The following is a 27,866-nucleotide window of genomic DNA, read 5'->3' as shown; positions in this document are numbered from 1 at the left end:
GTTTGTGTAACGTTTGTATACAAATCAGTTAAGTTTGACCTTCAGTGTTAAAGTAATGTAATACCAACTGATTTTTTTATTGCTCCGATAAATAAATGAAATCCGATCCGATAAAGTACTCTTGCTGGTAAATCAATCAGTCTGGTTTATCTTTTGCTGACTTTTTTGTGGAAACATGATACTCTTCAGTATTGTTTGATGATTAAAAAACATTAATGAAAGAACATTTATTTGAAATATTATTTAACATTGCAAATGTCTGTACTGTCGCTTTTGATCAGTTTAATGCATACTTGTTGCATAAAGCTGTTAATTTCTTTCAAAAGTCTTATTGACCCCAAATTTCGGAACAGTAGTGTAACTGAGAAGTGTGATGACATGGCAACAAATGCAGATATCAGCTGCTCATGTTGTGCTTCAGTTGCTCAGCCATATGTCATAGAGCAGGGAGTCACATGGCCGTAGCGGTTGTGGTTGCTTCTGAACGCGCACACAGGTGTTAGAAGCTCAGCGCTTGCCTGCTGAACTGCTCTCTCTCACACCATTGTTAATTCATCACTTAAAGGGATTACATGGAAGGCACATGACAGTAGGGTGAGAATGAAAAAGTAAATGTAAAAAAAATAAGTAAAACAATCTTCTTTTGTTGTGTGACTCATTGCCTATTCAATAAAAACTAGCCAGAGGCTAAATCTTGCCCTGGATTTGTGCATTGCATATGCTTAATTACAGATTCTTGTCTTTCATGAGGAGTTTGTGAGTGGGAAATCAATTGTGTGTTTTCCATACAGGCGGACACACTGAAAGAACGTTACCAGAAAATTGGCGACACCAAGCGAGCCACGCCGATCGAAGTACTATGTGAAAGTTTCCCAGGTTAGTGCCATTGATTAGGTTATGTCAAGCGCAGTAGCGTGTGAAGCGTTTCCCTGAACTAACGCCATTCCTGTTTTTACACACTGCAGAGGAAATGGCCACCTATCTGAGATACGTGAGAAGGCTGGACTTCTTTGAGAAACCAGATTACGACTACCTGAGGAAGCTCTTCACAGACCTCTTTGACAGGAACGGCTACGTCTTTGATTACGAGTACGACTGGGTCGGCAAGCCTCTGGTGAGTGTTTGTTTCCTCCTCGAACACTTCCTCAATGCTTTTCTTGTGTACTTCAACTGTCAAATACCTTTGTCATGCTGCATTGGCTGTATTTATAAGTGTATGCGTGTATGAAACGTGCTCAACGGTGAGACGTTTTTTTTTACAGCCTACACCTATAGGCCCCATCCCCACAGACACACCCCAGCCGAGCAGCAGAGACAAAGCACAACCACAGACCAAAAACCAGGTGAGTTGTGTGCACACAAAAACATAATCACCCTAGGTGGTTGTAGTGTACATCTCATTTGCTCCAGTGTGTTGTAGGACGTATCTTACGTACTCGGTATACCCACTCCAGGTGGGTGTTCTGCCCATTTTTCCTCTTTGGATATGCGACCAATCAGAAAAAGCCTTGATGCTTTTGGCCGTACACACTGATGACAGAAAAAAAGTTGTTAGAGGAGTTGCTCAAGTTTTGTGTGATGTTACAGTTGTGCAATGCAGTTTCATTACACTCATCATCATTCGTGTGATTAATTAGTGGGATGGAGCTCTGGTTAGTTGTGCATTGCTCGGTGTAAACAAATCTGTTTTAGTGGCCAGTTGCTTAGAGACAAAGTTCCCTGCTGCTGAATCAGAATGCTTTCGGTTCAGTGGCGGTATCAGCATTGTCTTCACTTTCTGTAGGGCAAAAATGTTCTGACTGGAGATGAGGGCCATATGGTGAAAGTCCATGATTATCATGTTCCTGCATCATTTTTTTGTCCTCATATTTTGATGATTATGACAATGTGGACAGGAAAAGAATTATCCGGTGCTGAATTTCCTCTTTTTTTGTTTAGATACTAGGGATGTAACAGTATTATCAGTATCGTGGTATCACAAGAGCGAAACTGTCTTGATATTATTGTGGTCACATAACGATATTAAACGATAGGTCTAAAGGGTAGTGCAAAAAGTTTGTAAAATATATTTAAACTTCTTATTCTAGCATCAAAGGTCTTTAAAGTTGTATTTTTGAACATTTTAGCACAGTATCTGTCAAATGAACTAAAACCGAAAACACAATATGGTGCATGTCTTTTTTTGCTGCCCGTTTTAAAGCGAAGTGCGCACTTCGTTCTGGCGATCAGCTCGTGATCCGGTGTTTTCCGTGCCTCAGAACACTTCAGTTCACAGTGAATTTTTCTGTAAAAAATTAGAAAACAATATTCTTTTCTGTAAAAAATAAAAGCTCTACTGCCATTTCCATCAAAATAAATACTTTGTATGCATTGCTGACAGCTAGTGGTTTAAATGGGTAACGTTACTGGAGTCCAAATTCAAAAGATCTCTTTCACGTGTAGAAATTAGTATTGTAAGTACATGCCTATGAAATATTCATTTTCATTAATTTTACAGTGCAGTTGTTATACAATATATGGCTATTAATGTCATAGGAATAACAATAATATAAAATTGGTGTTATTACTATTCTATACTAATTTAAGTCCCCTTTAAAGTTCATGTACAAATTAATTCACTGACTTTTTTTTTTACTTAAGTTTTCTTAGTCAAGAATATGGGTTGGTGCTCTTAATTTTTAACTCCCAAAGTGCATTAGATAGAAGAATTTAACTTTAAAATGTACAACATTTTAATTTTTTCCCCCAAGTATTAATTTGTCTTTTTTAAAATATTGCAATAAATATTGTATCATGGACTTCATATTGAGATATTATTGTATCATGAGACTTTGATATTGTTGCATCACTACTAGATACACTAACTTTCAAAAGTTTAACATCAGTAAGATTTTTTTATATTTTTGAAGGAAGTCTCTTCTGCTCACCAAGGCTGCATTTATTTGATCAAAACTACAGTAAAACAATAATATTGCGAAATACTATTAGAGTTCTAGATTGTTTCCTATTTTAATATCTTTTACAATGTAATTAACTTTTATAATGTAAAAGCTGCATTTTCAGCAGCAATTACTTCAGTTTTCAGTCAAATGACCCTTTAAAAATCTTTCTAATATTTTGATTTGGTGCCCAAGAAACATTTATTATCAATGTTAAAAACCATTGTGCTGCTTAATATTTTTGTAGAAGCTGTGATGCATTTTTTTGTTATTTGATTAATAGAGTTCAAAAGAACAGCATTTATTTGGAAATTGATTTGTTTTGTAACATTATAAATATCTTTACTGACACTTTTGATCAACTGAATGCATCCTTGCTGAATAAAAGTATTAAAGGGGTCATGAACTGAGAAATCCAAATCTCTTTGATCTTTCGACATATAAGAGGTCATTGTACTATAAAAACATTCTGTAAGTTTCAAAACTCAAAACTTTCTCATTAGTCTAAAAACAGCTTATATTGAAGCAAATCTGACAAAAAACACCAGGTGGAATGTGCCATTTTATGATGTCATAATGTGGCTAAACAACACCTACATCACTGTCTGTTAAACCCCACCCACTGATTCACACATGTAGTGTTAATTAGAGACAAACTGAGTAACTGTTTTTATTACATGGTTATTACACATTGTTTAATATGTACTTGAGCTATTAGCCAATAATATCAGTTCTGAGTCTACAATTCGCCATGTCTATTCAAACAGAGCGTTCTGATGAAGGGTGTCAAAACAAGGACAGAAAATGGCCTTTTGCTTCTAAATTATGTTTTAATGTCAAAATCTTGATAACATTATAAGTGGACCTCAGAGAACAGTACAAAATAATAAAAAAGCAGTTCATGTCCCCTTCAAAAAAAAAAAAAAAACTCTTCCCAACCCAAAACTTTTGAACAGTTGTGTACATTTTAAATTAGCCTTTGTCTGGACTTTGTTTACTTGCTGTTATTATGCAACTCTGGCACATAAACCATTTCTTTGTTTTTTATCCATGTTCCAGTGAATTTTGAAAATAAATATAGCCAAAATGTGCCTCTGTTCCCAGTATACATCCACTAACAAACAGACAGTGTTCTTGAGTGCGGTACACAATGCCACCCTGGAAATTATGATTTCATTATGGCTCATCCCTCCATTCTCGTGACATCTTTTAATAGTATCTATCAAACGTGTACTAATGTAGATCCACTAACATTCAGTTGCTTTTTTTTAAAAAAAAATCTTAAGGTAGCCCTAACTACAAAATCCCAGTTAAACCGCTGGCGATGAGTATCTCTGCATTCATTTCATGCTACATGAGCATAAAATGAGCTTAGAAGTCTGATAGAAGATTATTGTACGTGTATGTGGTCCTCTGCTTGTGCTTGCATGTCTTTGTAAAAACAATGTTTACAAGAGATATAATGTTAGTGTTCATGTCATTGTGAAAACTAATAGCAGCCTTTCTTAATTCTGCATGTTTGCTAAGTTGTTCATTTGTTTGTTTGTTTTTCTCACTGTTTTTTCCATTAGTTTGTGTCATTCACATAACTTTTATTTTAGTAACTAAGCAAGCTTCTGCATGTGAGATGTCTTCTTTTTAATGTTTTTTTTTTCCGTTTGTTTGTTTACTCACTCACTGGCCCCTTCCCATCATACCTCAAAATATCCGTCCATCTCACCCTGTCCCACCCTCCACGCTTCCCCACCCAAAATGCTCTTCCACTGTCGATCAGTCGCCCGAGCCCAAAGGAAGTGAGTCTCAGCCCACTCCAGTGACCAATAAGGAGACTCTGGGGTCGCTTCTCACGGCCGAGAGGCTGGGGGGCTCAGTGCAGGTACTGCTTGCTCGTGGTGTTGCTTTTTCAGTAAGCGTGGCTGCTTTTCTCTGTCTTTTGCACACTCACTCATTCATCTGCTCAGCTTGGCTCCTTTAGGCTCTGAATGCTCTACAGATGGCGGCAGTGTCGTTCCTTGGAGATACCATGTGTTTTAAATAGAAGCCATCAAGCATTTTAGTTGGAGAGCAGCTCATGGTGTGATAGGATCTAATGGATGCTAATAGGTTTCAAAAGAGAAACTCTTATGTGGGGAGTTTTATAAGGCACTTGATGAGACACATGTGCCACCTAGTGTTGGGTTTTGGAATGATATCCCATGGTCTAAACCCAAATGTATTGTTTTTCAACTGAAATTTTGAGATATTTATATCTTCATATAAATATCTTCACCTCAGCACAGGATTATTATAGTTTTGAATTTATAATTTATTTTTTACTTATCTTTAGTTTTTAAAGTTGAGTTTCGGGTGTTTAGTTTTAGTCAGAAGTCTAGTTAATCTATGTTGTTTTAATGCCAAATTTATTCAGAGTAAAATACATTTTTCTATTTCATTTTATTATAGTTCTTTTATTTATTTATTTATTTTATGTTTCTTATGCTCACCAAGGCTACATTTATTTGATCAAAAATGCAGAAAAACACAACAATATTGTAAAATTTTTTGAAAAGAATTTGAAGTTTAGTTTTCTATTTTAATATACTTTAAAATATAATTTATTTTTTTAGCGTCATTACTCCACTCTTCAGTGTCACATGATCCTTCAGAAATCATTATGCTGATTTATTATTAATGTTGGAAACAGTTGTGATGCTTTTTATTTTTTGTAACCTGTGATCCTTTTTTCAGAATTCTTTGAATAAAAAGTTAAAAAGAACAGCATTTATTTAAAATAGAAATATTTTGTAACCATATCCACTACTGTTCAAAAATGTAGGGTCAGTCAATTTTTTTCCTTTTTGTGTAAAAGAAATTAATACTATTATTAAGTAAGGATACGTTAAACTGATACAAAGGGAAAGTAAAGACGTATATTGTTTTTGTTAATGTTTCTATTTTAAATAGGGGCTTTTTATTTATCTAAAATATCCTGAAAATATCACAGGTTCCAAAAAATCTAAAGCATCACATCTGTTTCCAACATTGATAATAAATCAGCATTTTAGAATGATTTCTGAAGGACCATGTGACACTGAAAATTCAGTTTAGCATCACAGGAATAAATATATATTTTAAAGTACCTTAAAATATAAAACCAGTATTTTAAAGTGCAATAATATTTCACAATATTACTGTTTTTTTTCTCTGTATTGTTAATCAAATAAATGCAGCATTGATGAACTTAAGAGACTTAAAACATAAAAAATATATAATATTGTTATTTTTATTTGTTTATTAATTTTCCCATTGAATATTGTTTGATTTTATACATTTGGCAAAGCTGAACAGCCATTATTACTCCAGTCCTCAAGTTTTCCAAAAGTTATTCAAAAAATTATTTTAATAAAATATTTTTGTGGAATCTGATTTTTATCAGGATTTTTCGATGAATAGAACATTAAAAAGAAATGCATTTGTTTGAAATTGAAATATTTTATAAACACCTTTGCTGTCAATTTTGATAAATGTAATGAATCTTAGCTGAATAAAAATATTAGTAAAATTTTTTTTCCGAATTGTATCAATCCCAAACCTTTGAACAGTAGTGTATAAGAATTTTTTGTTTGTTTGTTTTTATCTTATTTTTCATAAATGGTAACACTGACTACAAAATGACTTTTGAAGGTATTGAATATAAAACATGCCCAAACAAACTCTTTTTAAAACAGGAAAGTTGCAGTGTAGTCACATGTTCTCAACCTAAAAAAAAACAAGACGAGTCATTAATGACTAATTTGAATGATCACACATTCATTGTTTACTGTGCTTCCTCCCTTTTTCCATATATGTATATAATCTTTAAGGATGATTGTTGTGTTTGCTTAGAAGTGTTTAAGGAAGAACTTTATATTGTGTTTCATCTGTATGTTATCAAATGTTCTTTTGATGAACTAACAGTCCGTACGTGTTTATAAGATTATTTCACATACTCTGAAAAAAAAGTGTGCTTATTTGATAACACATGACCCTGGACCTCAAAACCTGGATCAAAATGATCGTTTTATCATTAGGATATTAAGTAAAGATCATGTTCAGTGAAGATATTTAGGAAATTTCCTCCTGTAAATATATAAAAACGTACATTTTGATTAGTAATATGCATTGCTAAGAATGTCATTTGGACAACTGTAAAGGTGATTTTCTCAATATGTGACCCTGGACCACAAAACCAGTCTTAAGTCGCTGGGGTATATTTGTAGCAATAGCCAAAAATACATTGCATTGCCAAAAATCATTAAGAAATTAAGTAAAGTTCATGTTCCATGAAGATTTTTTGTAAAATTCCTACTGTAAACATATCAAAATGTAATTTTTGATTTGTAATATGCATTGTTAAGAACCTAATTTGGACAACTTTAAAGGTGATTTTCTCAGTCTTTTTGATTTTTTTGCATCCTCAGATTTCTGATTTCAAATAGATGTATCTCGGCCAAATATTGTCCTATCCTAACAAACCACACATCAATAGAAAGCTTATTTATTGAGCTTTCATATGATGTATAAATCTCAGTTTTGTCTCATTTAACCTTATGACTGGTTTTGTGGTCCAGGGTCACATATTTATTTTTTTCTGCCCCCTCAGATTCCAGATCTTAAATATTGTCTTATCCTTACAAACAATGGACATCACAAAAGTACATCAATGGAAAGCTTATTTATTCAGTTTTCAGATGATGTCTAAATCTCATTTTCGAAAAATTAATACTTATGACTGGTTTTGTGGTCCAGTCTCACATTTCTTTAATATTTACAATCCAGTTTCTTTAGAGTGTGAATTGTGAGTTTCTAATGTCTTACACTGAAGTAAATAAGTCCGTTCTTGGGATTGCATGACATGTTTTTCATTGTTTCTGTCTGTGTGATCTTCAGGTCATGAGCTCCACAAATGGAGAGCTGAACACAGACGACCCAACCGCAGGACACTCCAATGCTCCCATCACTGCACCCGCTGAGGTAGAGGTGGCAGACGACACAAAGTAAGATTTACATCACTGGAAATCCCCCAATGCTGTCTTGAAAATAGCAAATCAGTTTTCATTCAGTTAAAAAATAACACTTTTTTTATCCATTATTTTATTTGTGTTTTATATTATTATCCCTCTATGTGAGTGGTGATGAATCATTACAGACAAATGAATCACTGTAAAATTATCTTTGCCATCTTTATACTCATTGGTTTTCACTGCTCATTTGCATAAATGTTCCAATGCTGGATATACCCACTCTGCATTGCTATAGCTCATCAACTCTAATTGAAAATGAATTATTTATGAATTACATAAATATGCAGATCGCTATATGAATGTTCCTTTGCTGCTTTATTGTTCATTAAGCTTCAACGCTCTCTAATTTATAGCCTGATTCTACTTTAGACATTTGAATTATATATATTTTGTTCTGTTTTTCAGGTGCTGTTGTTTTTTTAAGAGAAGAAAGAGGAAAGCTCTTCAGAGGCACAAGTGAAGCGCGCTCTTTGAAAAGAACTTGAAACATTCTGGTCACTGTTAAGTTTGAAATGCAAGCAAATACACAGATCTCTCTCTCTCTCTTTGTCTTTCTCTCTTGCTCTCTATCTCTCTCTGTCCCCATCACACTTTCTTTCATAGATGCTTCAAGGAATGATGTTGACTGTCCAACAGACTTTGGTTCCTTCAAAAAAAAAAAGAGAATAACGAAGATACATAAGAAGATGTGTAAAAATAAGAAATCATGCATAAACACTCAAAAAGATGATATGAGATTAATTGATGATATAAGACCACAGTGACGCTGTTTGAAACAGTTGGTGTATACTAGTTTCCATGCAGAGCGTTTATTGTTCATTGATCAGGGGACGTTACATCTGTGAACGGATGATTTCAGTTTTCTTAGAAATAGATCTTATTTGTGATTAAAAACGTGAGGGCAGGTTACGCCTCTGCACTGGGAATGACACCCACCAAATTACAAAATAACAGGACACATTTCATCTCAACCAGACTCTGGAGTCTTTTTTTGTTTCCCTGTAATTTAATTTTTTTGATTTGTGTTTTTTTTTTTTTTTTTTTTGGATTGAGAGGAATCCTTGGGTTGTAAAGCAGTTGTAGTGTCCTGGAAATGCTTTCTTTATGTCCTTTTGTTTTTTTAAATATAAATTCTTCCATTTTTTTCTGTCATTGTGGACTCTGTAGCACAGTTACTGGCCTCAGGTACTGTGGGAGATGGAGAGACAAATGGATATTATTCTCTTGTCATTGTTGTTATTGCACTTTTGGAAAAAAAAAAAAGAAGACGACAACACAGTGGGCTTGAAATTAAATGATGAGGCAAATGACAGACTATATAAACTGATGTGGGAGCGCTCCCGCACAGGGCTGATATCAAGGACCGTTTAAGGAAAAGAAGAAATATATGTACTTGTTTTATTTCTCACATCAAAATTTATTTACCAGGAAATCATAGTTTGTGCCTTTCCAAGTAAAATGTTTAAAATTTAAGCAAGTGTCCTGCACTGACATCTTTTTTGAGTGATTGCATTGTTTTTGTGTCATGATGGCTATTGTTGTAGAATTGTGTGTGTGTTTGGGTTTGAACTGTCTGAACTGTTCAAAAGTTTGGGATCAGTAAGATTTTTAATGTTACCTTTAACCATTGCAAACTGAGTCGAAATTTTCGTCCGAAATATTCGCACTTTAAAAAAATAAATACAAACTCACGTTGTGTCGATCACGTTTACACACTGCCGCTAACTTTTGTCCATCATAAAAAAAATCGGATCAGGTTCTATTTTCTGCATTTTCGCATTCAAAGCAAGCATTTTAATGAATGATGAATATGGAAAAAAAAACCGAAAAAACACACAAATATTTCAGACTCAGTGTGCAATGACCTTTAGTCTTTTCTTCTCATCAAGGCTGCATTTATTTTATTTAAGAATACAGAAAAAACTGTAATATTGTGAAACATTATTGCTTTTTAAAATAGTGGTTTTTTATATATACTTTAAAGTGATGCAAAGCTGAATTTTCAGCATAATTACTAAAATCTTTAGTGTCACATGATCCTTTAGAAATCATTCTAATATGCTGATTTATTATCAATGTTGAAAACAGTTGTGCTGTTTAACTTTTTTTTACCTGTGCTACTTTTTTCAGGATTCTTTGATGAATAAAACTTAAAAAGAACTTAAAAAGAACAGTATTTATTTAAAATAGAAATCTTTTGTAAGAATTTACACTACTGTTTAGAGTTTGGGGTCAGTAAATTCTTTCTTTCTTATCTTTCTTTCTTTCTTTGAAAGAAATTAATACATTTATTCAGTAAAGATGCGTTAAGTTGATTGTAAAGACTTTAATTGTTAGGAAAGATTTCTAATTTGAAATAAAAGGCTGTTCTTTTTAACTTTTTATTTAAGAATCCTGGAAAAAGCATCAGTTTCCCAAAAAAATACTAAGCAGCTCAACTGTTTCCAACCTTGATAAAAAAAAAAAGTGTATTAGAATGATTTCTAAAGGATCATGTGACATTAAAGACTGGAAGAATGATGCTGAAAAGATAATTTTCCATCACTGGAATAAATTTTATTTTAAAGAATATTAAAATAGAAAACTGATGGAAAACAAATAGAAAACAAAAAAAAAAACATTAAAAATCTTACACCAACAGGGACTTTAATAACATTGCATTCTAAATACATAGACATTAATATGGATCTTGGTCCCCGTTGCAGCAATAACTGCTTGTCACAAGATTTTGGAGTGTTACTGTCTGAATTTTTGCCCTTTTATCCAGTAGAACATGTGTGAGGTCCGGCACTGATGTTGGATGAGAAGGCCTGGCTCGCAGTCTCTATTCTAGTTCATCCCAAATGTGTTGGATGGGAACGAGGTCTCAGGGCTCTGTGCAGTGCAGAAAAATCAGGTTCTTCCACACCAAACACATCCAAACATGTCTTTATGCATCTTGCATTGTGCTTTGGGGCACAATAGGTCTTCCCCAAACTGTTCTTACAAAGTTGGAAGCATAGCAAAAATGGCCATAAGTGTGCATCAGTCTTGGTATGCTAAAGAATTAGGATTTTCCTTCACTGGATGTAAGAGGCCTAGCCCATTATCCCTCCTCCACCAAACTTTAGAGTTGGCACAATGTATTCAGGTAACATTCTTCTGGTATCTCTTAGTCTAGTATCAAGCCCCACCTATCCATCAGAATGTAAAACAGAGATGTGTGATTCATTACTCCACAGAACAGGTTTCCACTGCTCCAGTGTCTATTGTCAGCTTACTGCACGCCATCCAATGCTTGGCAATTTGGTGATGTGAGACTTGCATGAAGTGTCTCGGCCATTGAAACGTATTCCATGAAGCTTTCTCCACAAGGTTTTTGTGCTTATATTAATACCACTGGAAGTTTGGAACTCTTAAGCAATGGAATCAGCAAAGTGTTGGCGTCTTTGAACCCCGCTCTGTGACTTAACATAGTCTCGTGCTTCGTAGCTGTGTTGCTGCTGTTCTTAAACGCTTCTGCTTTCCAATAATACCACTCACATTTCACTGTGAAATATCTAGCAGGAATGAGCTCTTCAGAACAGACCATTACGTTGACGGATGTTTGTAAATGCAGACTGCACAGCTACACTCTTAAAAATAAAGGTGCTTAAAAAACATTCTTCACAGTGATTCCATAGATGAACCATTTTTGGTTTCACAAAGAACCATTCAGTCAAAGGTTCTTTAAAGGACCATCTCTTTCTAACCTTTTTATAATCTGAAGAACCTTCTTTCGCCAAAAAGAACCTTTTGTGAAATAGAAAGGTTCTTCAGATGTTAAAGGTTCTTTATGGAACCATTTAGACAAAAAAGGTTCTTCTATGGCATCGTGAAGCACCTTTATTGAGAGTAGGTGCTTTATTTTATATACCTGCGGCAATGGCTCTGATTGAAACACATGAGTTCTGTAATTATGAGGTGTGTCCCGATTCCATGTAGTATGTGTGAATGCATGTTTATGTAACAAAAGTAATTAGGATTTAATTAGTTTTTGCTATTCATAAGTTGCTGATACATTAATTTATCTGCAAGTCATGCATATTAGACCCATTTAGTACTTGGAGTATTTTAAATGCTAAGTCATATGACATCATCTTTAGTTTATGATCAATGTCTTATGGCCAAGCGTCTGTGGAATTGTCACTTGTCATATGCCCACAAGATGATCTTAAGAGTCATCGTTGTGCGTCAGATCTTGTGAGGTTTAAAAAAAGAATAGTTATCAGGCGATAGGTGTAGTCATTTATTAACACATTTGGGTTAATAGATTCTGCATTTGTATTCAGAGCTGGGTAGATTACGTACAAATTGAAATTCGTTACAGATTCCAAATTACATGACAAAAATTGTAATTAGTAATGTTATTCATAACACTTTTTAGATAATATAATCAGACTACTTTTAGATTACTATTAACTCATTTATCACATTGATTTAAATAGGATAATCTTGTACAATAAAAATACAAAGAGTAAGAAAATGTATTCCATTTTTTGTAATTAAAAACATGAAGTGCATTAAACATTATATTACAAGGTTTCCCATACTGGTGGGATTTATGAGTTTAATGAAAATCTAATAATTAATTAAATTAGTTAATATTAAATTAAAATAATTTAAAAAATCAATCAAAATAAAAAAAAATGTACTAAAAAATGAAATGTATTTTATTTGTTTACATGCGTGTCATGTGAAGAACGTCAGAGAACCAATGAACATGTAAATGTAATAGTTGATTATTAAAATATTTATTAAAAAAATTATGGGGTGAAAGAAAATCAGATGAAAAAAAGTTTGTGAATTTGTTTCTTTTAATGTGTTTGAAAGGCAAAAGCCTTTTAAAGACATGGTTACATAACCTACAGAGTGATAATTTCAATAAAAATCAGTGTGTTCATCAGTAAGTAATGCAATTTTGAAACAAAAAACAGTGGTCAAATGCTGCCGCCACCTGAACAATGATTGATCTTTGTGTGAATGTTCACAAAACTGGAAGACTTTATGAATGTATATAAGCAGTAGGCTATTTTAGAAAGGTAAATTTAAAAGATGAAAAAGTGGAAATAAGGAGAAACAATAAATTATGAATAATTTATTGCTATTGTTTAAATAATATGTAATCTCGTAATCCATAAAAATTAACAGTAGTCTATGCCAAAAAATAAATCTTTAAAAAAAAAAAAGTAACTGTAGTCTAAATATGAGTATTTTGTAAATTATGTAATGCATTATGTAATCCAGATTACATGTAATCAGATACTACCCAGCTCTGTTTGTATTTTAGAAACTCTCACATCTCTTTGTTTCGATCTAGAAAAACATTAACAGTTGTAGAGGTCCATTGAAAAATTATAATAATGTTACTACTTCTACATGTTAGGCTACTTAGTTCTCAGTTTTTACTTCGTCAGCCTAAATCCATCCTGTTTTGTTTTTGGTTACTCCCACAACTCTAAATTTAAATTCAAAGGTGACGTTGGTATCTTTTCCTTTTCCCCTTTAAAAGAGGACATGTGCTGTCTGTTAAAATCATTTCGTAGTAACATCCCCCTTTCCCTGGGTAGCGCGGGGGGTGAGATGGAGAATTAAAACCGAAAACGGCCACTGCTGGATGCAAACAATCAATGACAGAAGCCAGTTCACTTTCACTTCAAGATAAAGCATCCTTGGGATCGTTTTCAATGGGACTCAGGGTTCATTTAAGTCGTTTGTCTCATTGGTAGCTGTGCGTAAGAGAGCCGCTCTTTCTTTAACTCCACACGAGCAGTTTACTATTGCCTCCATTCACAATGTCTGATCAGCCGGTAACTTTACCCGTGTGCAGGCGACTGACATACGCCGTGGGACATTTCTTCAACGACCTCTGCGCGTCTATGTGGTTCACGTATTTACTCGTGTTTTATCACTCGGTTCTCGGTTTCAAGGATACGAGCGCAGGTGCGCTGCTGCTGGTTGGGCAGATTGCGGACGGGATCTGCACTCCGCTCGTCGGTTACGAATCCGATCGGACGGCAGGATGCGGAAAGTATGGGAAAAGAAAGACCTGGCATTTAGTGGGTAAGACTGTGAATTCAAACTTGTCCGTATGCTTGTACTTAAAAATCCCTGTAAACCACCGATAAGGACCTGAAGTAAGTATATACAGTAGTGGATTCTGTCAGACACATGATTCATATTCAAAGCAAACGGGGAAATTACACGGAAGCTCGTCAGCTGTAGTCAGGGAACTGTCAGTTGCACTTTCCACAAAATAAGGCTTTGAAACTTAAAAACGGAAGTGTTTCCCCACCAACAAGAGGTCAGTGAGTTGATCGTGAAGTTGAGGAATTCAAACGAAATTTTTAGTTTTGCTGTACATTTTGTGGTAGTTCTATGTAAGTTTCGTGTGTTTGGGGTTTTACATCAACAGGCATATATTTTAAGCTGACAGAACTGTAAAAAATAAATAAATAAATAATAATAATATATAAAATTGTTAGAATGGGGAACAGGTTTGCAAATTTAGCCTTAAAGGAGTAGTTCACTTACAGAACAAAAATTTACAGTTGTACTCACCCCCTTGTCATCCAAGATGTTCATGAGTTTCTTTCTGTTTTTTCAGTCATAAGGAAATTATGTTTTTTGAGTAAAACATTTCAGGAATTCTCTCCATATAATGGACTTCTATGGTGCCCCCAAGTTTGAACTTCTAAAATGCAGCTTGAAAGGGCTCTAAACGATCACAGCTGAGGGAAAAAAAGGTCTTATCTAGCAAAACGATGGGTTATTTTATAAAAAAAAAAAAATTACAATTTATATACTTTTTAACCTTAAATGTTCATCTTGTCTAGCTCGGCAAGACGAGCATTTGAGATTAAAAAGTATATAAGTTGTAAATGTTTTTAGAAAATAACCAATCGTTTCGCTAGATAAGACCATTCTTCCTCTGCTGTGATCATTTAGAGCCCTTTGAAGCTGCATTTAAACTGCATTTTGGAAGTTAAAACTCGGGGGCACCATAGAAGTCCATTATATGGAGTGAAATCCTTAAATGTTTTCCTTAAAACACAATTTCTTTACGACTAAAGAAAGAAAGACATGAACATCTTGGATGACAAGGGGGTGAGTACATTATCTGTAAATTCTTGTTCTGAAAGTGAACTACCCCTTTAAGCGTTCACTTAGTAGGCTATCACCTGACTAGTTTGTAACAGTGCAACACTACAAATTGTGTCATGCTGTTGAAAGTCATGGGTGTCCAAACTCAGTCCTGGAGGGCCAGTGTCCAGCAGAGTTTCACTCCAACTTCCCTCAACACACACTGGCCTGGAAGTATCTAGTATGCCTAGTAAGACCTTGATCAGCTGGTTCAGGTGTGTTTAAATAGGTTTAGCGCTAAACTCCGCGGGACACCGGCCCTCCAGGACCAAGTTTGGACACCCCTAGTCTAAGTGATATCACTTTCTGACTGTCATAACTTTACAACAACTTTTTAGTTTACTCTCCGTTTCCTCCCAGGAACAATAAGCGTGTTTGCCTCCTTTCCCTTCATATTCAACCCCTGCATTGGATGTGATGAGAAAACCCCACAGAACACAGGACTGATTTACGTCATCCCGTTCATCATCATCTTCCAATTTGGCTGGGCTGCTACCCAGATATCCCACCTGTCGCTCATTCCTGAGCTGGTCACATGCGAGCATGCAAAAGTTGAACTAACATCATACAGGTACAGTGTCACTATCTCCTCAAGTGAAATAATCAATGTAAACTAATAATGTTGCCAAGCAGTGTTAGGGAATGTTACTTTTAAAAGTAATGCATTACAAAATTGAGTAACTAATGTGTTACTTTACTTTTGCATTAATTTTGCGTTACTTTAAATCTCGACAGGGCTTGCTTGTTTGTTTTTAATATGAAAAGTTATATTTTTGGCAAATGTACGATAAAAGCCCTTTCACACCACACAAGTGAAATGAATAAGCCTCAGGCTGAAGGAAAAGTAAACTCTTTACGTGAAGAAGAAAACAGGATAAAAAAAGTTCAACACTGCTGTTTATCTAAATTAATTTTTGCTTGTTAGTATGGTTGAATTGGATCAAAAGTCAGCAGAAAAGACATTGGTTAATAAAATGGGATTAAATGCATAAAGGATATTTGTATTAATGCTGTTCACATTAAGTCTAGAACTACAGTAACATGTTTTCGCAGCGCACACAACGCCTCTGCACTTACTGCAGATTTCTCTCAACAAGGGGACAGAAGAGCTGTTAGTCAATACATGTGAAAACAGAGTAACTGATGTTACTACTTTGAAAAAGTAACTCGGATATTTTCTTGTAAATTAAAAAGTAATGCGTTACTTTACTATTTACTTAAAGTAATCTGATTACATAATTTACGTTACTTGTAATAAGTTACCTCCAACACTATTGCCAAGACACATTTGTTGCCAAACTTAAAAGGTCTTAGTCAGTGACACTATTATTTATTTATTTAGTCTGCTTAAATCCTGCCCATTTCTTACAATCAACTGCATTCAAATGTGCCTCCATCCAATCAACAGTCAGTAGTTATAACCAAGTTTCTGCCTATATTTATCTTTTCAGTAATCTGCTACACTTCGATGTATGTCAGAACACGGAAGAATAGCCACTACCTTGTATTTCGTTGTGACTTTAAACTAAACGTTGGCTTCCTTGGAATCAAATTGTGGCCTTATTTAACATTGATGTACACAAAATTGTTTGCTTTCCTGAACAGGTATGCTTTTACAGTGGTGGCAAACATTACAGTATATGCTGTGGCGTGGCTGTTGTTCCACTTCCAATCCCAACATTTAGAAGACCCATCGATTTCCGAGAATCTGGGCTGGGTTGATGTTCCCACATTCAGAGTGAGTAAATACACACAATTTGGAGATCAGATTCAGAGATTCAGTACTGATGTCTATCAAGCTGAAAACGTTTACAGTCAGAGTTAAAGGGATCGTCCATCCCAAAATGAAAATTCTGTCGTTCCAAACCTGTATGACTTTCTTTCTTCTGTAGAAAATAATAAAAGAAGATATATACACTTCCAGTCAAAAGATTTTGAATGTTTTTTAAAGAATTCTCTTTTTCTCACCAAGCCCGCATTTATTTGATCCAATTAAGCAAAAGCAATAATATTGTGAAATATTTGTACTGTAGAAATTAATACTTTTATTTAGCAGGGATGCTTTAAATAGATGAAAAGTGATAATAAAGACATTTATAGTGTTGCAAAAGATTTGTATTTCAGATAAATGCTGTTCTTCTGAACCTTCTATTCATCAAAGAAACCTGAAAAAATTCTACTCCACTGTTTTCAACATAATAGTAATAATACATGTTTTTTGAGCAGGAAATCAAAATATAAGAATGATTTCTGTAGGATCATGTGACTGGAGTAATGATGCTAAAAATTTAGCTTTGAAATCACAGGATAAATTACATTTTAAAATAAATTCAAATAGAAAGCAGTTATTTTTAATAGTAAAATTATTTTAAGTTTACTTTGGGTCAAATAAATGCTGGCTTGGTGAGCAGAAGGGACTTCTTTAAAAACATTCAAATCTAAGTGTTCATAAACTTCTGACTCGTAGTGTAGGCTCTGCAAAAAATAAAAGATATTTTGGTAGTCAAACAACTTCCGTTCCCATCCACTTTCATTGTATTGGCAAAAAATACAAAGGAAGCCAACAGGAACAGAAACTGTTTGGTTGCCATCATTCTTCAAAATATCATCTACTGTACATATTTTCCTTGTAATATTTGCTTTGTCTTTGTTGTGACAGTATTTAGCGCTCATAATATGGGCCATCGGTACTGTTACCTCTGTCATCTTTCACGTGGGCACTAAGGAGGAGAGAGTCCAGCCTCAGGAGACTGAAGAGCCTGGGAAATCTCACCTTCCAATCCCTGGATCTTCCCAGATCTCCGGACCCCTGCTGCAATGGAAACACTGGCTCGTCGAGCCTGCCTTCTATCAGGTGATCTCATGGATATATCTAACATTTACCATGAACAACGCACACAGACACGCATTTTATTATGTACAATACAAACAAGTAAGAATCCATCGAACAATGAAATATTTCACAGTATGCTGTTGAATAACAATAAAGATATATTTTTATTTTTCTCTAGGTTGCCATACTATATATGTGCACAAGACTGATGGTAAATTTGTCCCAAACATACATTCCGATGTATCTGACAAACTCCTTATTACTTCCTAAGGTGAGAAACGTAACTCCTACCAATACAAAAAGTATGTTCAAGGGATAGTTCACCTATAAATAAATATTCATAGTCATCATTTACTTTAAACTATTTTTAGTTTTTTATTACTTACATGAAAAAGTATGCTTATTACTTATTTTGTTAAAGTATTTATGAAATACTTGATACTTTTTGTTTTTCATTGCTGACTGTCATTGCTTAGACAACGAAACTAACATTAACACAGTGTGCGTTTGTACTTTTAATTATGCCACGTGTGCAGTGAATCTGGTTTGGCCAGCTGGGTTCTGGCACAATAATGCGGATGTAAAATTGAGAAAAATATCCTTTTCTTTCTTTTGCAGAACTACATTGCAACTATTCCCCTGGTCATGTATATCAGTGGGTTTGTGTCTTCTCTGGCTATGAAGCCTGCTAACAAATTGATCGGCACCTCTGTAAGTTTTCACGGTTTCACTCACTGCTTCAACATACTGTGTGAATTAAAATGCCTCAATTTCATTTCTGCATTTGCAGATGGCCTATTTTGTAGGTCTTGTGCCCATAATGGTGTTTTCCTTTTGGGTTTTGGTGGACACAAACATGGGTCAACGGGTTTACGGAGCCGCCGTGCTGCTAGGAGCTGGATCTGCTGTCATTCTGGTCATGTCGCTGTCCATGACCGCCAGTCTCATCGGAGATCAAAGCGTATGTGACGATATTAAGTCGTAACTTATAAATCTTTTTTTGGGGCTTTGCACACATCAGATCCAATTAAAGGGATAGTTCACCCAAAAATGAAAATTCTGTCATTAATTACGCACCCTCATGTCGTTCCAAACCTGTAAGACCTTCGTTCATCTTCGCAACACAAATTAAGATATTTTTGATAAAATCCAAGAGCTTTCTGACCCTGCATAGACAGCAATGCAACTGACTAGGCACATAGTCCATATGTGACATCAGACCGTAATGTTATGAAGCTATGAGAATATTTTTTGTGTGCAAAGAAAAATAACGACTTTATCCAACAATTTTTTCTCTTTAGTTTCAGTCTTCGCCATTTGTTCACGAGAGTATCACAATGCATGCACAAGGCATTCTGATGAACTAAGGTCTTACAGGTTTGAAATAACGTGAGGGTAGGAAATTATTGACAGAATTTAAATTTTTGGATGAAGTATAAAAATAAAATTTTAAGTTTCTTGATTAGAGCAGTTTTGGGGAACTTTTGCTTTACATCACTTGCTCACTGAAGGATCCTCTGCAGTGAATGGGTGCCATCAGAATAAGAGTTCAAACAGCTCATAAAAACATCACAATGATACACAAATAACCCACACTACTATAGTCTATCGATTAGCATCTTGTGAAGTGAAAAGCTCCATGTTTGCAAGATACAAATCCACCAATATATTTTTTGACTGTTTTTGCTTGTAATCGTGCTTGATCTATGCACACGTCTCTCCTGATTCAAAAAACAATTTCCATATTGTCTCATTTTAGCAATATGATTGTGTTTGGAGCCTACTTTTCTACTTCAGAATTACTTTTCAACAGTGCTAACAAAAATCTTTCTTTTAACAGCAAAGTGGTGCTTTCGTATATGGTGCAATGAGCTTTACTGATAAGGTGGCAAATGGAATTGGAGTAATGATAATACAGGCTTTACATCCCTGTCAGTGAGTACAGTCCAGCATTGTCATTCCCCTTTAATTCTATTTTCATTCCAATTCCAGGCTCCTGAGCTGTAGTGGCTGGGAATGCAGAATCTAGTCTACTGTCTCATTTTAGGACAAATTTTCACTTGTTGTTGTAATGTGTATGTTACAGTTGGCCTTTGTAACTGTTCATTGTCTCAGGTTTAATGTAGATTGCAAGTTGCCCTTGTACAGTTTCTCACAGTATTTTGTGCTTCATTTTTACAGAACACCGGACTCTGACTGTAAATGGTTTTACCGCAGTGTAATGGTGATTGTCACCGGCGGTGTGGCTGGCGTTGCGGCTCTCTGTCTCTCAACACTGCTCATCTGGCCAATCGCAATTCGCCGACGTGAGTCTTGGAAATTTTTGACATCTATAAAATTTTTTGTTGTTGTTAAACCCCTGAAATCTGGCTCAGCCTCAAATGGTTGTAGTGCTTTAAAAGAGGAACTAGATTTCCAGAAAAAAACATACATACCCAGGTGAAAGGGAAATTCTGTTGGCTGAATTTAAAAAAAAAACAAGTGTATTTCTATTTTAATGGTTATTTAATCAAAACTATGGTACTTAATGGTGGTGGTCATATTAAATTGTAACTACTATTTGAACTGACAGTCCTTATGTTTAGTTTTTTTGTTATTTTATTTTATTAATGAGAATTAATTAAAAAAAATTATTAATAAAATCTCAATCTAAAGCAACATTTAAAAATAAACAGCATTTAACATTTATTAAATATGCTAACATTATATGTTACAGTATGTCACAAAAGTGAGTATACCCCTCATATTTCAGCAACCATTTTAGTACATCTTCTCAAGGGACAATACTATAGAAATAAAACTTGGATATATTTTAGAGTAGTCAATGTGCAGCTTGTATAGCAGTATAGATTTATTGTCCTCTGACAATTACTCAACATACAGCCATTATTGTCAAAATAACTGGCAACAAACCCTAAGTGAACTTGTCCAAAGTGTCAATAAATTGTGTTAGCACCATTGTTATCTGGCACCCAGGGCATGGAATTGATCAGAGCTGCACAGGTTGTTGCTGCAAACCTCTTCCACTCCTCATGGAGCTGCTGGATGTTAGATACATGGTGTTTCTCCACCTTACACTTGAGAATGCCCCACAGGTGCTTAATAGGGTTCAGGTCTGGAGACATACTTGGCCACCCCATCACCTTCACCTTCTCCTTCCTCAGCAAGTCATCTTGGTGGCGTGTTTGGGATTGTTATCATGTTGGAAAACTGCCGTTTGGCCTAGTTTCTGGAGGGAAGGCATCATGTTCTGCTTCAGAATGTACAGTACATAATGGAATCCATGTTTCCCTCAACAAACTGCAGCTCCCCCGTACCAGCAGCACTCATGCAGTCCCAGACCATGATGCTACCACCACCATGTTTGACTGTAATCAAGACACAAATTTTTTTGTACTCCTCACCAGGGCATCGCCACACATGCTGGACACCATCTGAGCCAAACAAGTTTATCTTATAGTCCCATCAGACCACAAGACATGGTTCCAGTAATTCATGCTCTTGGACAGGTTGTCTTCAGCAAACTGTTTGCGGGCTTTCTTGTGAGCCAGCTTTAGATCAGGCTTCCTTCTGGGACGACGCCTATGCAAACTGACTTGTTGCAGCACTCATGCATCTGTTTTTTGAAGCCAGGTTCTGCACCTGACGCACAGAACGAGTGCTCAACTTCTTTGATCGACCCTTGCAAGGCCTGTTTCAAATGGAACCCATCTTGGAAATCCTCTGTATGACCTTGACCACTGTAGTCTAACTCAGTTTCAGGGTGTTACTGAACCTCTAATAGCCTTGGCCATCTTTGTGGAGAGCAACAATTTTAGTTCTCAAATCCTCAAAGAGTTCTTTGCAATGAGATGCTATTTTGAACATCCAGTGGTCAGTTTGAGAGAACTGTACTTAAAGCACCTAATTTAACTGCTCTAATACAAGATACACAACTTTGTATGGTCCTGCCAAGCAGACAAAAACTTAAACATGATGAATAGGACATGTGGCTTTGCATGGTTAAACAACATACTGCTGTTATCACTTAGGGTGTACTCACTTTTGTTGTCAGCTATTTTGACAATAATGGCTGTATGTTGAGTTATTTTCAGAGGACAGTAAATCTATGCTGCTATACAAGCTGCACATTGACTACTCTAAAATGTATCCAAGTTTCATTTCTACAGTGTTTTCCCTTGAGAAGATACACTAACATGGTTGCTGAAATGTGAGGGGTGTACTCACTTTTGTGAGATACTGTATATGTAAATATGCCAACCTATTTCTTTTCCCTCTCAATGTTGACTTTGCAATACCAAGATATGCTTAATTGTAGTGTTTATCTAAGCATTACATCTGTAAATATACTTATTCACATTATTTCCTTATGTACTTAATTTCCCTGTACTCTATTACATATCCGTTACTGTCTCCTCAGGTCTCGCGGTCATCAGAGGGCTGATGGGTACGCATGACGATGAGACGAATAGCCGTGAGATCAATGGTATACTAAACTGACACATTCAACTTAAAAACACTATGTAAAAGACTGGGCCACACTGCAGAGGAAACGCTATGCTTCCTAACGTAACTAACCAGGAACAAGGAAGAAAAGAAAATCTGCTGCACTGTGGTCACAAGTTTCTTACTCAGCACTTTGAAGATGCAAGTTCCAGCATTGTTCTTACATTGTCAAGAGGCTCTTTGTGTGACATTTTTAAAATATAAGCACAGGTCTGTCACATTGAGTGACGAATCGAACAGTACAACTATTATACGACACATTCAAGACAAGGAAGTTGCTCTGCTGAAAACTTCCCAAACACTTCTGAGAATTCCATTGGAAATAACAAAAACACATCTAGTGTGTATGGACACTTTGTATAGTGCCTTTTGAATGCTATACAGATACTGATTATTGTTTTATGCAAAGTGACTTGCTGTAAAGTTACAATAGGACAAACATGTTTGCAGAAAAGCGTGTTCAGGCAGTTATACTTGTACGTTTTGAAGAAATATACACGTGATACTTGTAAGAGTTGCATAACATTTTTACTAAAATTAACTTTTTTGGGTTTGTGTCATTTTAGGGGGGTTTTGTATCAGTTTCCTGATAATTTACTCACCCTGTCATCCAAGATGTTCATGTCTTTCTATCTTCAGTCAAAAAGAAAAGAAGGTTTTGGAGGATAACGTTCCAGGATTTTTCTCCATATAGTGGACATCAATGGGGACCAACGGGTTGAAGGTCCAATTTGCAGTTTCAGTGCAGCTTCAGAGTGCTCTACACGATCACAAACCATCTGTCATTTTCTAAGAAAAATACAAATTGAAATACTGCTAACCGCAAGTGACTTTTCCAATGTGATTACGCAATGTGTGAAGATGCAAGCATTTGTGGTTAAAAAACATATATATTTGTATTATTTTTTAGAAAATGACAGATTGTTTTGCTTGATAAGACCATTATTCCTCTGCTGGGATCATGTAGAGCACTTTGAAACGGCACTGAAACTGCAATTTGAACCTTCAACCTGTTGGCTACCATTGAAGTCCACTATATGGAGAAAATTCCTGGAATGTTTTCCTTTTCCTAATTTCTTTGCGACTGAAGAAAGAAAGACATGAACATCAGTTTGTGTTCACATGTACAGTTTACATACACCTTGCAGAATCTGCAAAATATTAACTATTTTACCAAAATAAGAGGGATCATACAAAATGCATGGTTTTTTTAGTACTGACCTGCATGAGATATTTCTTAAAATAAAATAATAGTTGAATTTATCAAAATGTTCAAAAGTTTACATACACTTGATTCTTAATACTGTGCTGTTACCTGAATGATCTACAGCTGGGTTTTTTTTGTTTAGTGATGCTCGAGAAGGAAACAATGCATTTAGAGCCAGGGGGTATGAAAAGTTGAATTTCAGGTCAGGGTAAATTTCACTTGTTTTGTCTTCGGGGAAACTTAAGTATCTTCTGTAGCTTCTAAAGGGCAGTACTAAATAAAAAAACTAAAAAACAGGCAAAATAAGAAAAATGTACACATCCTCATTCCGTTCAAAAGTTTACACCCCTGTCTCTTAATGCATTGTGTTTCAGCATCAGTGAGCATTTGAAACTTCTGTAGTAGTTGCATATGAGTCTCTCAGTTGTCCTTAGTGCAAAAAGATGGATCTCAAAATCATACAGTCATTGTTGAAAAAGATTCAAATACACAAAAATGCTGAAAATGAATTTGTGGGATCTAATGGACTTTTCTGAAGAACAGTGGGCAGTTTAACTGTTCAGGGCAAACAAGGGACTCATGAACAATTATCACTAAACAAAAAAAGCTGTGGATCATTCAGATAACCACACAGTATTAAGAATCAAGTGTATGTAAACTTTTCTACAGAGTCATTTTTATAAATTCAACTATTATTTTCTCTTGTGGACATCTGTGATGTCTTTTATGTGAAATATCTTATTCAGCTCAGTACTAAATAAAAAATAACATGCATTTTGTATGATTCCTCTTATTTTGGTATAAATAACATTTTGCAGATTCTGCAAGGTGTATGTAAACTCCTGACTTCAATTGTAGGTTTTTAAATTACATGCCAGTTACAGTTTTATCCACTAGAGGGAGACATGTTCAGGAGTTTTACAGCAGTGCTGTGGATTTTGGAAATTCACAAAATAGAAAAAGAACTTCATTTTGTGCAGACTGACATTTATTACTGTTGTAAATTACAATTGTACTGTAAAATGTAAAAAAAAAAATGATTTAATAAATCATTTTTTTGGTCATCTGCACCCCTTATACAAAAAGTACCCCCTGAGATTTTAAGTTAATACTTTAACAACACATTAATATTAAAAATTATTACTGATTTTGATTATTATTTTAACTAATAATAAAAAGAAGGCCTGACATTTAGTACTGTTGTAAATTACAATGATATTAGATCATCTACTTTTCTTAAAACAATATGCTACAATTTATGTCTTTTATCATTTAAACTGTATACTAATTGAATGCTCTAAACTTGTACACAGAAATGCTGGAAATTATGCAAATATGTATGCAAAGTTTTTAATTAACTCTCAAACTCCTTGCAGTCTCCATTTGAGAAAGCCTTTTACAATTGCATATAAGAATAAAAAGGGCAGGATCTATATAGTGTTTGTGGAGGTTATGGCACACTGATTCTATGATACAAATAAAAAAGCTGACCCACAAACGTTTTTGAAGATTACAGCCCTGCTTCCCTCCTGGAGCCCTGCATATAGTCCATCAACGCCGTCCCGCCATCATACCTGAATACACCAGTCATAATACTGGGTGGCATTGCCATTTGAAATAAATTTCTGAAACACAAGCAGCAGAAACAAATGCAAATTCACCCTTTAATTAAAGCAGAGCTGCCTGACTCCTGAGCATCAGCCCACGGTGTGCCAGCAGCAATACCCCCCTTGCAGTCTTTAAACATGCTGCTGTGGGTAATTTGAGGGGCAGGCGTCATCTCCGCCTGTTAGTGTGACCACTAATTGGAGTCTGGACCATGGCCTGTACTTGGATGGAGGCAGAGTGGTGTGAATGATATAAGATTACATCGTGAGGGGAGCAGAGGTAGGGGACAGCCACCCAAGAATACCGGGGTTGCTGTATGGAGGGATTCAGAGAGGTCAAGCAAATCACACACAAGCTACCAAATCCTTTACTTTATATACTTTTATAGACCACTCATTATAAGTGTGGCAAGAGACGTTTAGTTTTCCAACAGCATTTCATTGAGACTATGTGATGGCAAATATACAGCTTTTGATGTTTTAAACTGGGACATAAGACTTGCACATTTAAATCTCTATCTATATACATAAAAAAGGGAAACATGTAACTAGTTTCTGTAAACGTACCATTTAGAGTGTACTAGAGTTTTTTGGCACACGTTTTATTCTTTGCTGAATATCTTTGGTGGAACAAATATTATGAATTCGATGGTTACTATGGTAAAGTTTGAGAGCGAGTTTTTTTTTTTTTTAAATGAGAACGTCTTCCACGTTGTGCTTTTCGTGGATTTGGATAGAGGGATGGAGAGGATGTCATTGTCTATCATATTCTTCTTCCAAACTGGACTTGACCCAAAAACTGTCCTTTGGCGCTTTTAAAATTACAACGAGCATGTCATACTCGCGTATAAACAGAAACTTGACATTTAGCACTCCTGTGGCACAACACCATGCTGACCATTTCGAACTCTATTTAAAACTCAGTGTTTCACTGGGTTGTTTTATTTAAATGTTCGTCGTTCTTTGTTTTCATATCGATATTCCGGTAAATGTATGATTTTTTTCCTCCCATGGCTGAAAATGATATGTAACCAAATCCATTTAATTCCTCCCAGCAAGCTTGAGAAGCGACATTTTGCCCTGCGTGAAATGCCAAGTTCAACGTCCCCATTGACTCACAAATGCACTTCGTTGTAAAATAAAATATAACAAAGAATATTTTTGGACACGATATGCAGGCTAGCCTATATGCTTTAGACAGTTATTCTGTAGCCAGAGATACAAACCATCACCTTGTTGAAAGCGTTTGTTCCATAGGCGGAGGGTGATTCAAACTCGAGGGTAAAGCTAAAATCAGGGCCGTAACCACCATGGAGACATTGAGGGGGACAATGATTAGAAATGGACAAACTGTCCTCGCCAAATATTTAAAATTCTTGCACTGAATTGCAGCGCTCTTGTTGGAAAGAAGAAAAATGCTTTACAATAGATTCTTTTTTCGATCTGACAGCGCTCGTCAATGTCAAAATAATTGAGCTGGCCAATCAAATCAAAGTAGGCGGGGCTTACTGTTCAGAAGCACGCCAGAGCGCGAATTCCAACGAGAAACGTCAGTTGAACATTGAAAGAAAGGTAAGATGGAAGTCGCAAATAATTTGGTATTAGTAAACTGTTTTATGATATAAATGTTAAATGACCAACAGTTATATTCAGTGATGCAAACTGCTAGATTTTATCTCAAATATAGCCATTTTGAGAGAGAGAGTTCTGTGTGAATTACCTGCCGTGGACTGTACCATTTTATTATAATTGAGAGGGGGAGAGGGGCCCACGGGCGTTTGTGTTTCCTAAATAAATAAATTAGAATTTAAACAAATAGAATAATTTAAAGTTAATAATTTTTACTATCAAATATTATTTTTAGCACCACAATTTTATTGGGGGCTTCTCTGGGCCCCCTCTCAGTCATGGGCCCCGAGAATCGTCATCGTTTACCCCCCCCCCCCCCCTTTACAGCGCCCCAGCCTGCATCTGTGCGTGTCTCTCTGCAAACAAGCGGTGAATTTGTTTACTTCAAAAACAGCAAGTTTACATCCTCATTAATGAGAAATATAATGTAACGATTTAGTATTAAAGCTATTTAGTGTGAACAACTTTCTGTACTCCTTAATGTTTCTGTGTGCACAGTGCGATCTCTGTTCTCCAGAAAGGTTTTAATATAACTACTCTTGCTATGGAGTGTTTTTATGAGCGTCATCAATCGGCCATATTGGCAACACTGAATGTAAACAATTCCACTGAACCGAACAAAACTTAAAATTTGGTGAATACTGCTGCTGAAAATGATCAATTATTATCATGTTTTGGGCTGTACTAATAGGTCGGACCGGGAGAAACATTTGGAGTACTAAATATACTGCCAAATGTTATAACAAATTACGTAGAAGAGTGCAAAAAACTTTCTGAAGAGCAAAAGGCATTTGTGATTGGCCAAACTGAACCAGGATTTCCAGGCAAGAATCTTGACATCATTCGTGTTTGTTCTTATAATTTCCGGTCAGGTAGGTGAAATATTAGGCTATTATCTTAATTAATACTGCTTGTACGTATCTTTACCACCTATTGACTTTA

The 27,866-nt window shown here is 35.4% G+C and overlaps 2 protein-coding genes across 4 annotated transcripts in view; both read left to right on the top strand.

The window, feature by feature from the left end:
- Positions 1–9,454, top strand: part of csnk1g2b (casein kinase 1, gamma 2b) — a 45,126-nt gene extending 35,672 nt beyond the window's left edge. For 2 of the 3 annotated variants that reach the window (XM_073818867.1, XM_073818866.1), the window contains 6 exons: positions 792–876; positions 966–1,114; positions 1,263–1,343; positions 4,714–4,815; positions 7,848–7,954; positions 8,387–9,454. In XM_073818867.1, coding sequence (XP_073674968.1) covers positions 792–876; positions 966–1,114; positions 1,263–1,343; positions 4,714–4,815; positions 7,848–7,954; positions 8,387–8,441 — 579 coding nt within the window. In that variant the 3' untranslated portion in view covers positions 8,442–9,454. The remainder of the gene's footprint in view (positions 1–791; positions 877–965; positions 1,115–1,262; positions 1,344–4,713; positions 4,816–7,847; positions 7,955–8,386) is intronic. The other variant, XM_073818868.1, reaches the window with a different exon arrangement.
- Positions 9,455–13,567: 4,113 nt separating this feature from the next.
- Positions 13,568–24,855, top strand: mfsd12b (major facilitator superfamily domain containing 12b). Its single transcript, XM_073819457.1, has 10 exons — positions 13,568–14,062; positions 15,503–15,713; positions 16,748–16,880; positions 17,802–17,996; positions 18,154–18,246; positions 18,594–18,686; positions 18,766–18,936; positions 19,816–19,910; positions 20,157–20,281; positions 22,396–24,855. The coding sequence occupies exons 1-10, from the start codon at positions 13,795–13,797 to the stop codon at positions 22,473–22,475; spliced, it is 1,464 nt and encodes a 487-aa protein (XP_073675558.1). The 5' UTR covers positions 13,568–13,794; the 3' UTR covers positions 22,476–24,855.
- The last annotated feature ends 3,011 nt before the right edge of the window (positions 24,856–27,866 follow it).

This window comes from Garra rufa, chromosome 15 (assembly GCF_049309525.1).
Source record: "Garra rufa chromosome 15, GarRuf1.0, whole genome shotgun sequence".
NCBI classification, from domain to species: Eukaryota; Metazoa; Chordata; class Actinopteri; order Cypriniformes; family Cyprinidae; genus Garra; species Garra rufa.
Note: the sequence above shows the minus strand (reverse complement) of the source record. Positions and strands in the feature narration are given on the sequence as shown.

Excerpts from the sequence above, each read along its gene's own strand:
- mfsd12b (XM_073819457.1), top strand. The coding sequence starts at position 13,795 with ATGTCTGATCAGCCGGTAACTTTACCCGTGTGCAGGCGACTGACATAC. Across the intron at positions 14,063-15,502 it reads AAAGACCTGGCATTTAGTGG|GAACAATAAGCGTGTTTGCC; the intron begins GTAAGACTGTGA and ends GTTTCCTCCCAG. Across the intron at positions 18,687-18,765 it reads ACAAATTGATCGGCACCTCT|ATGGCCTATTTTGTAGGTCT; the intron begins GTAAGTTTTCAC and ends CTGCATTTGCAG.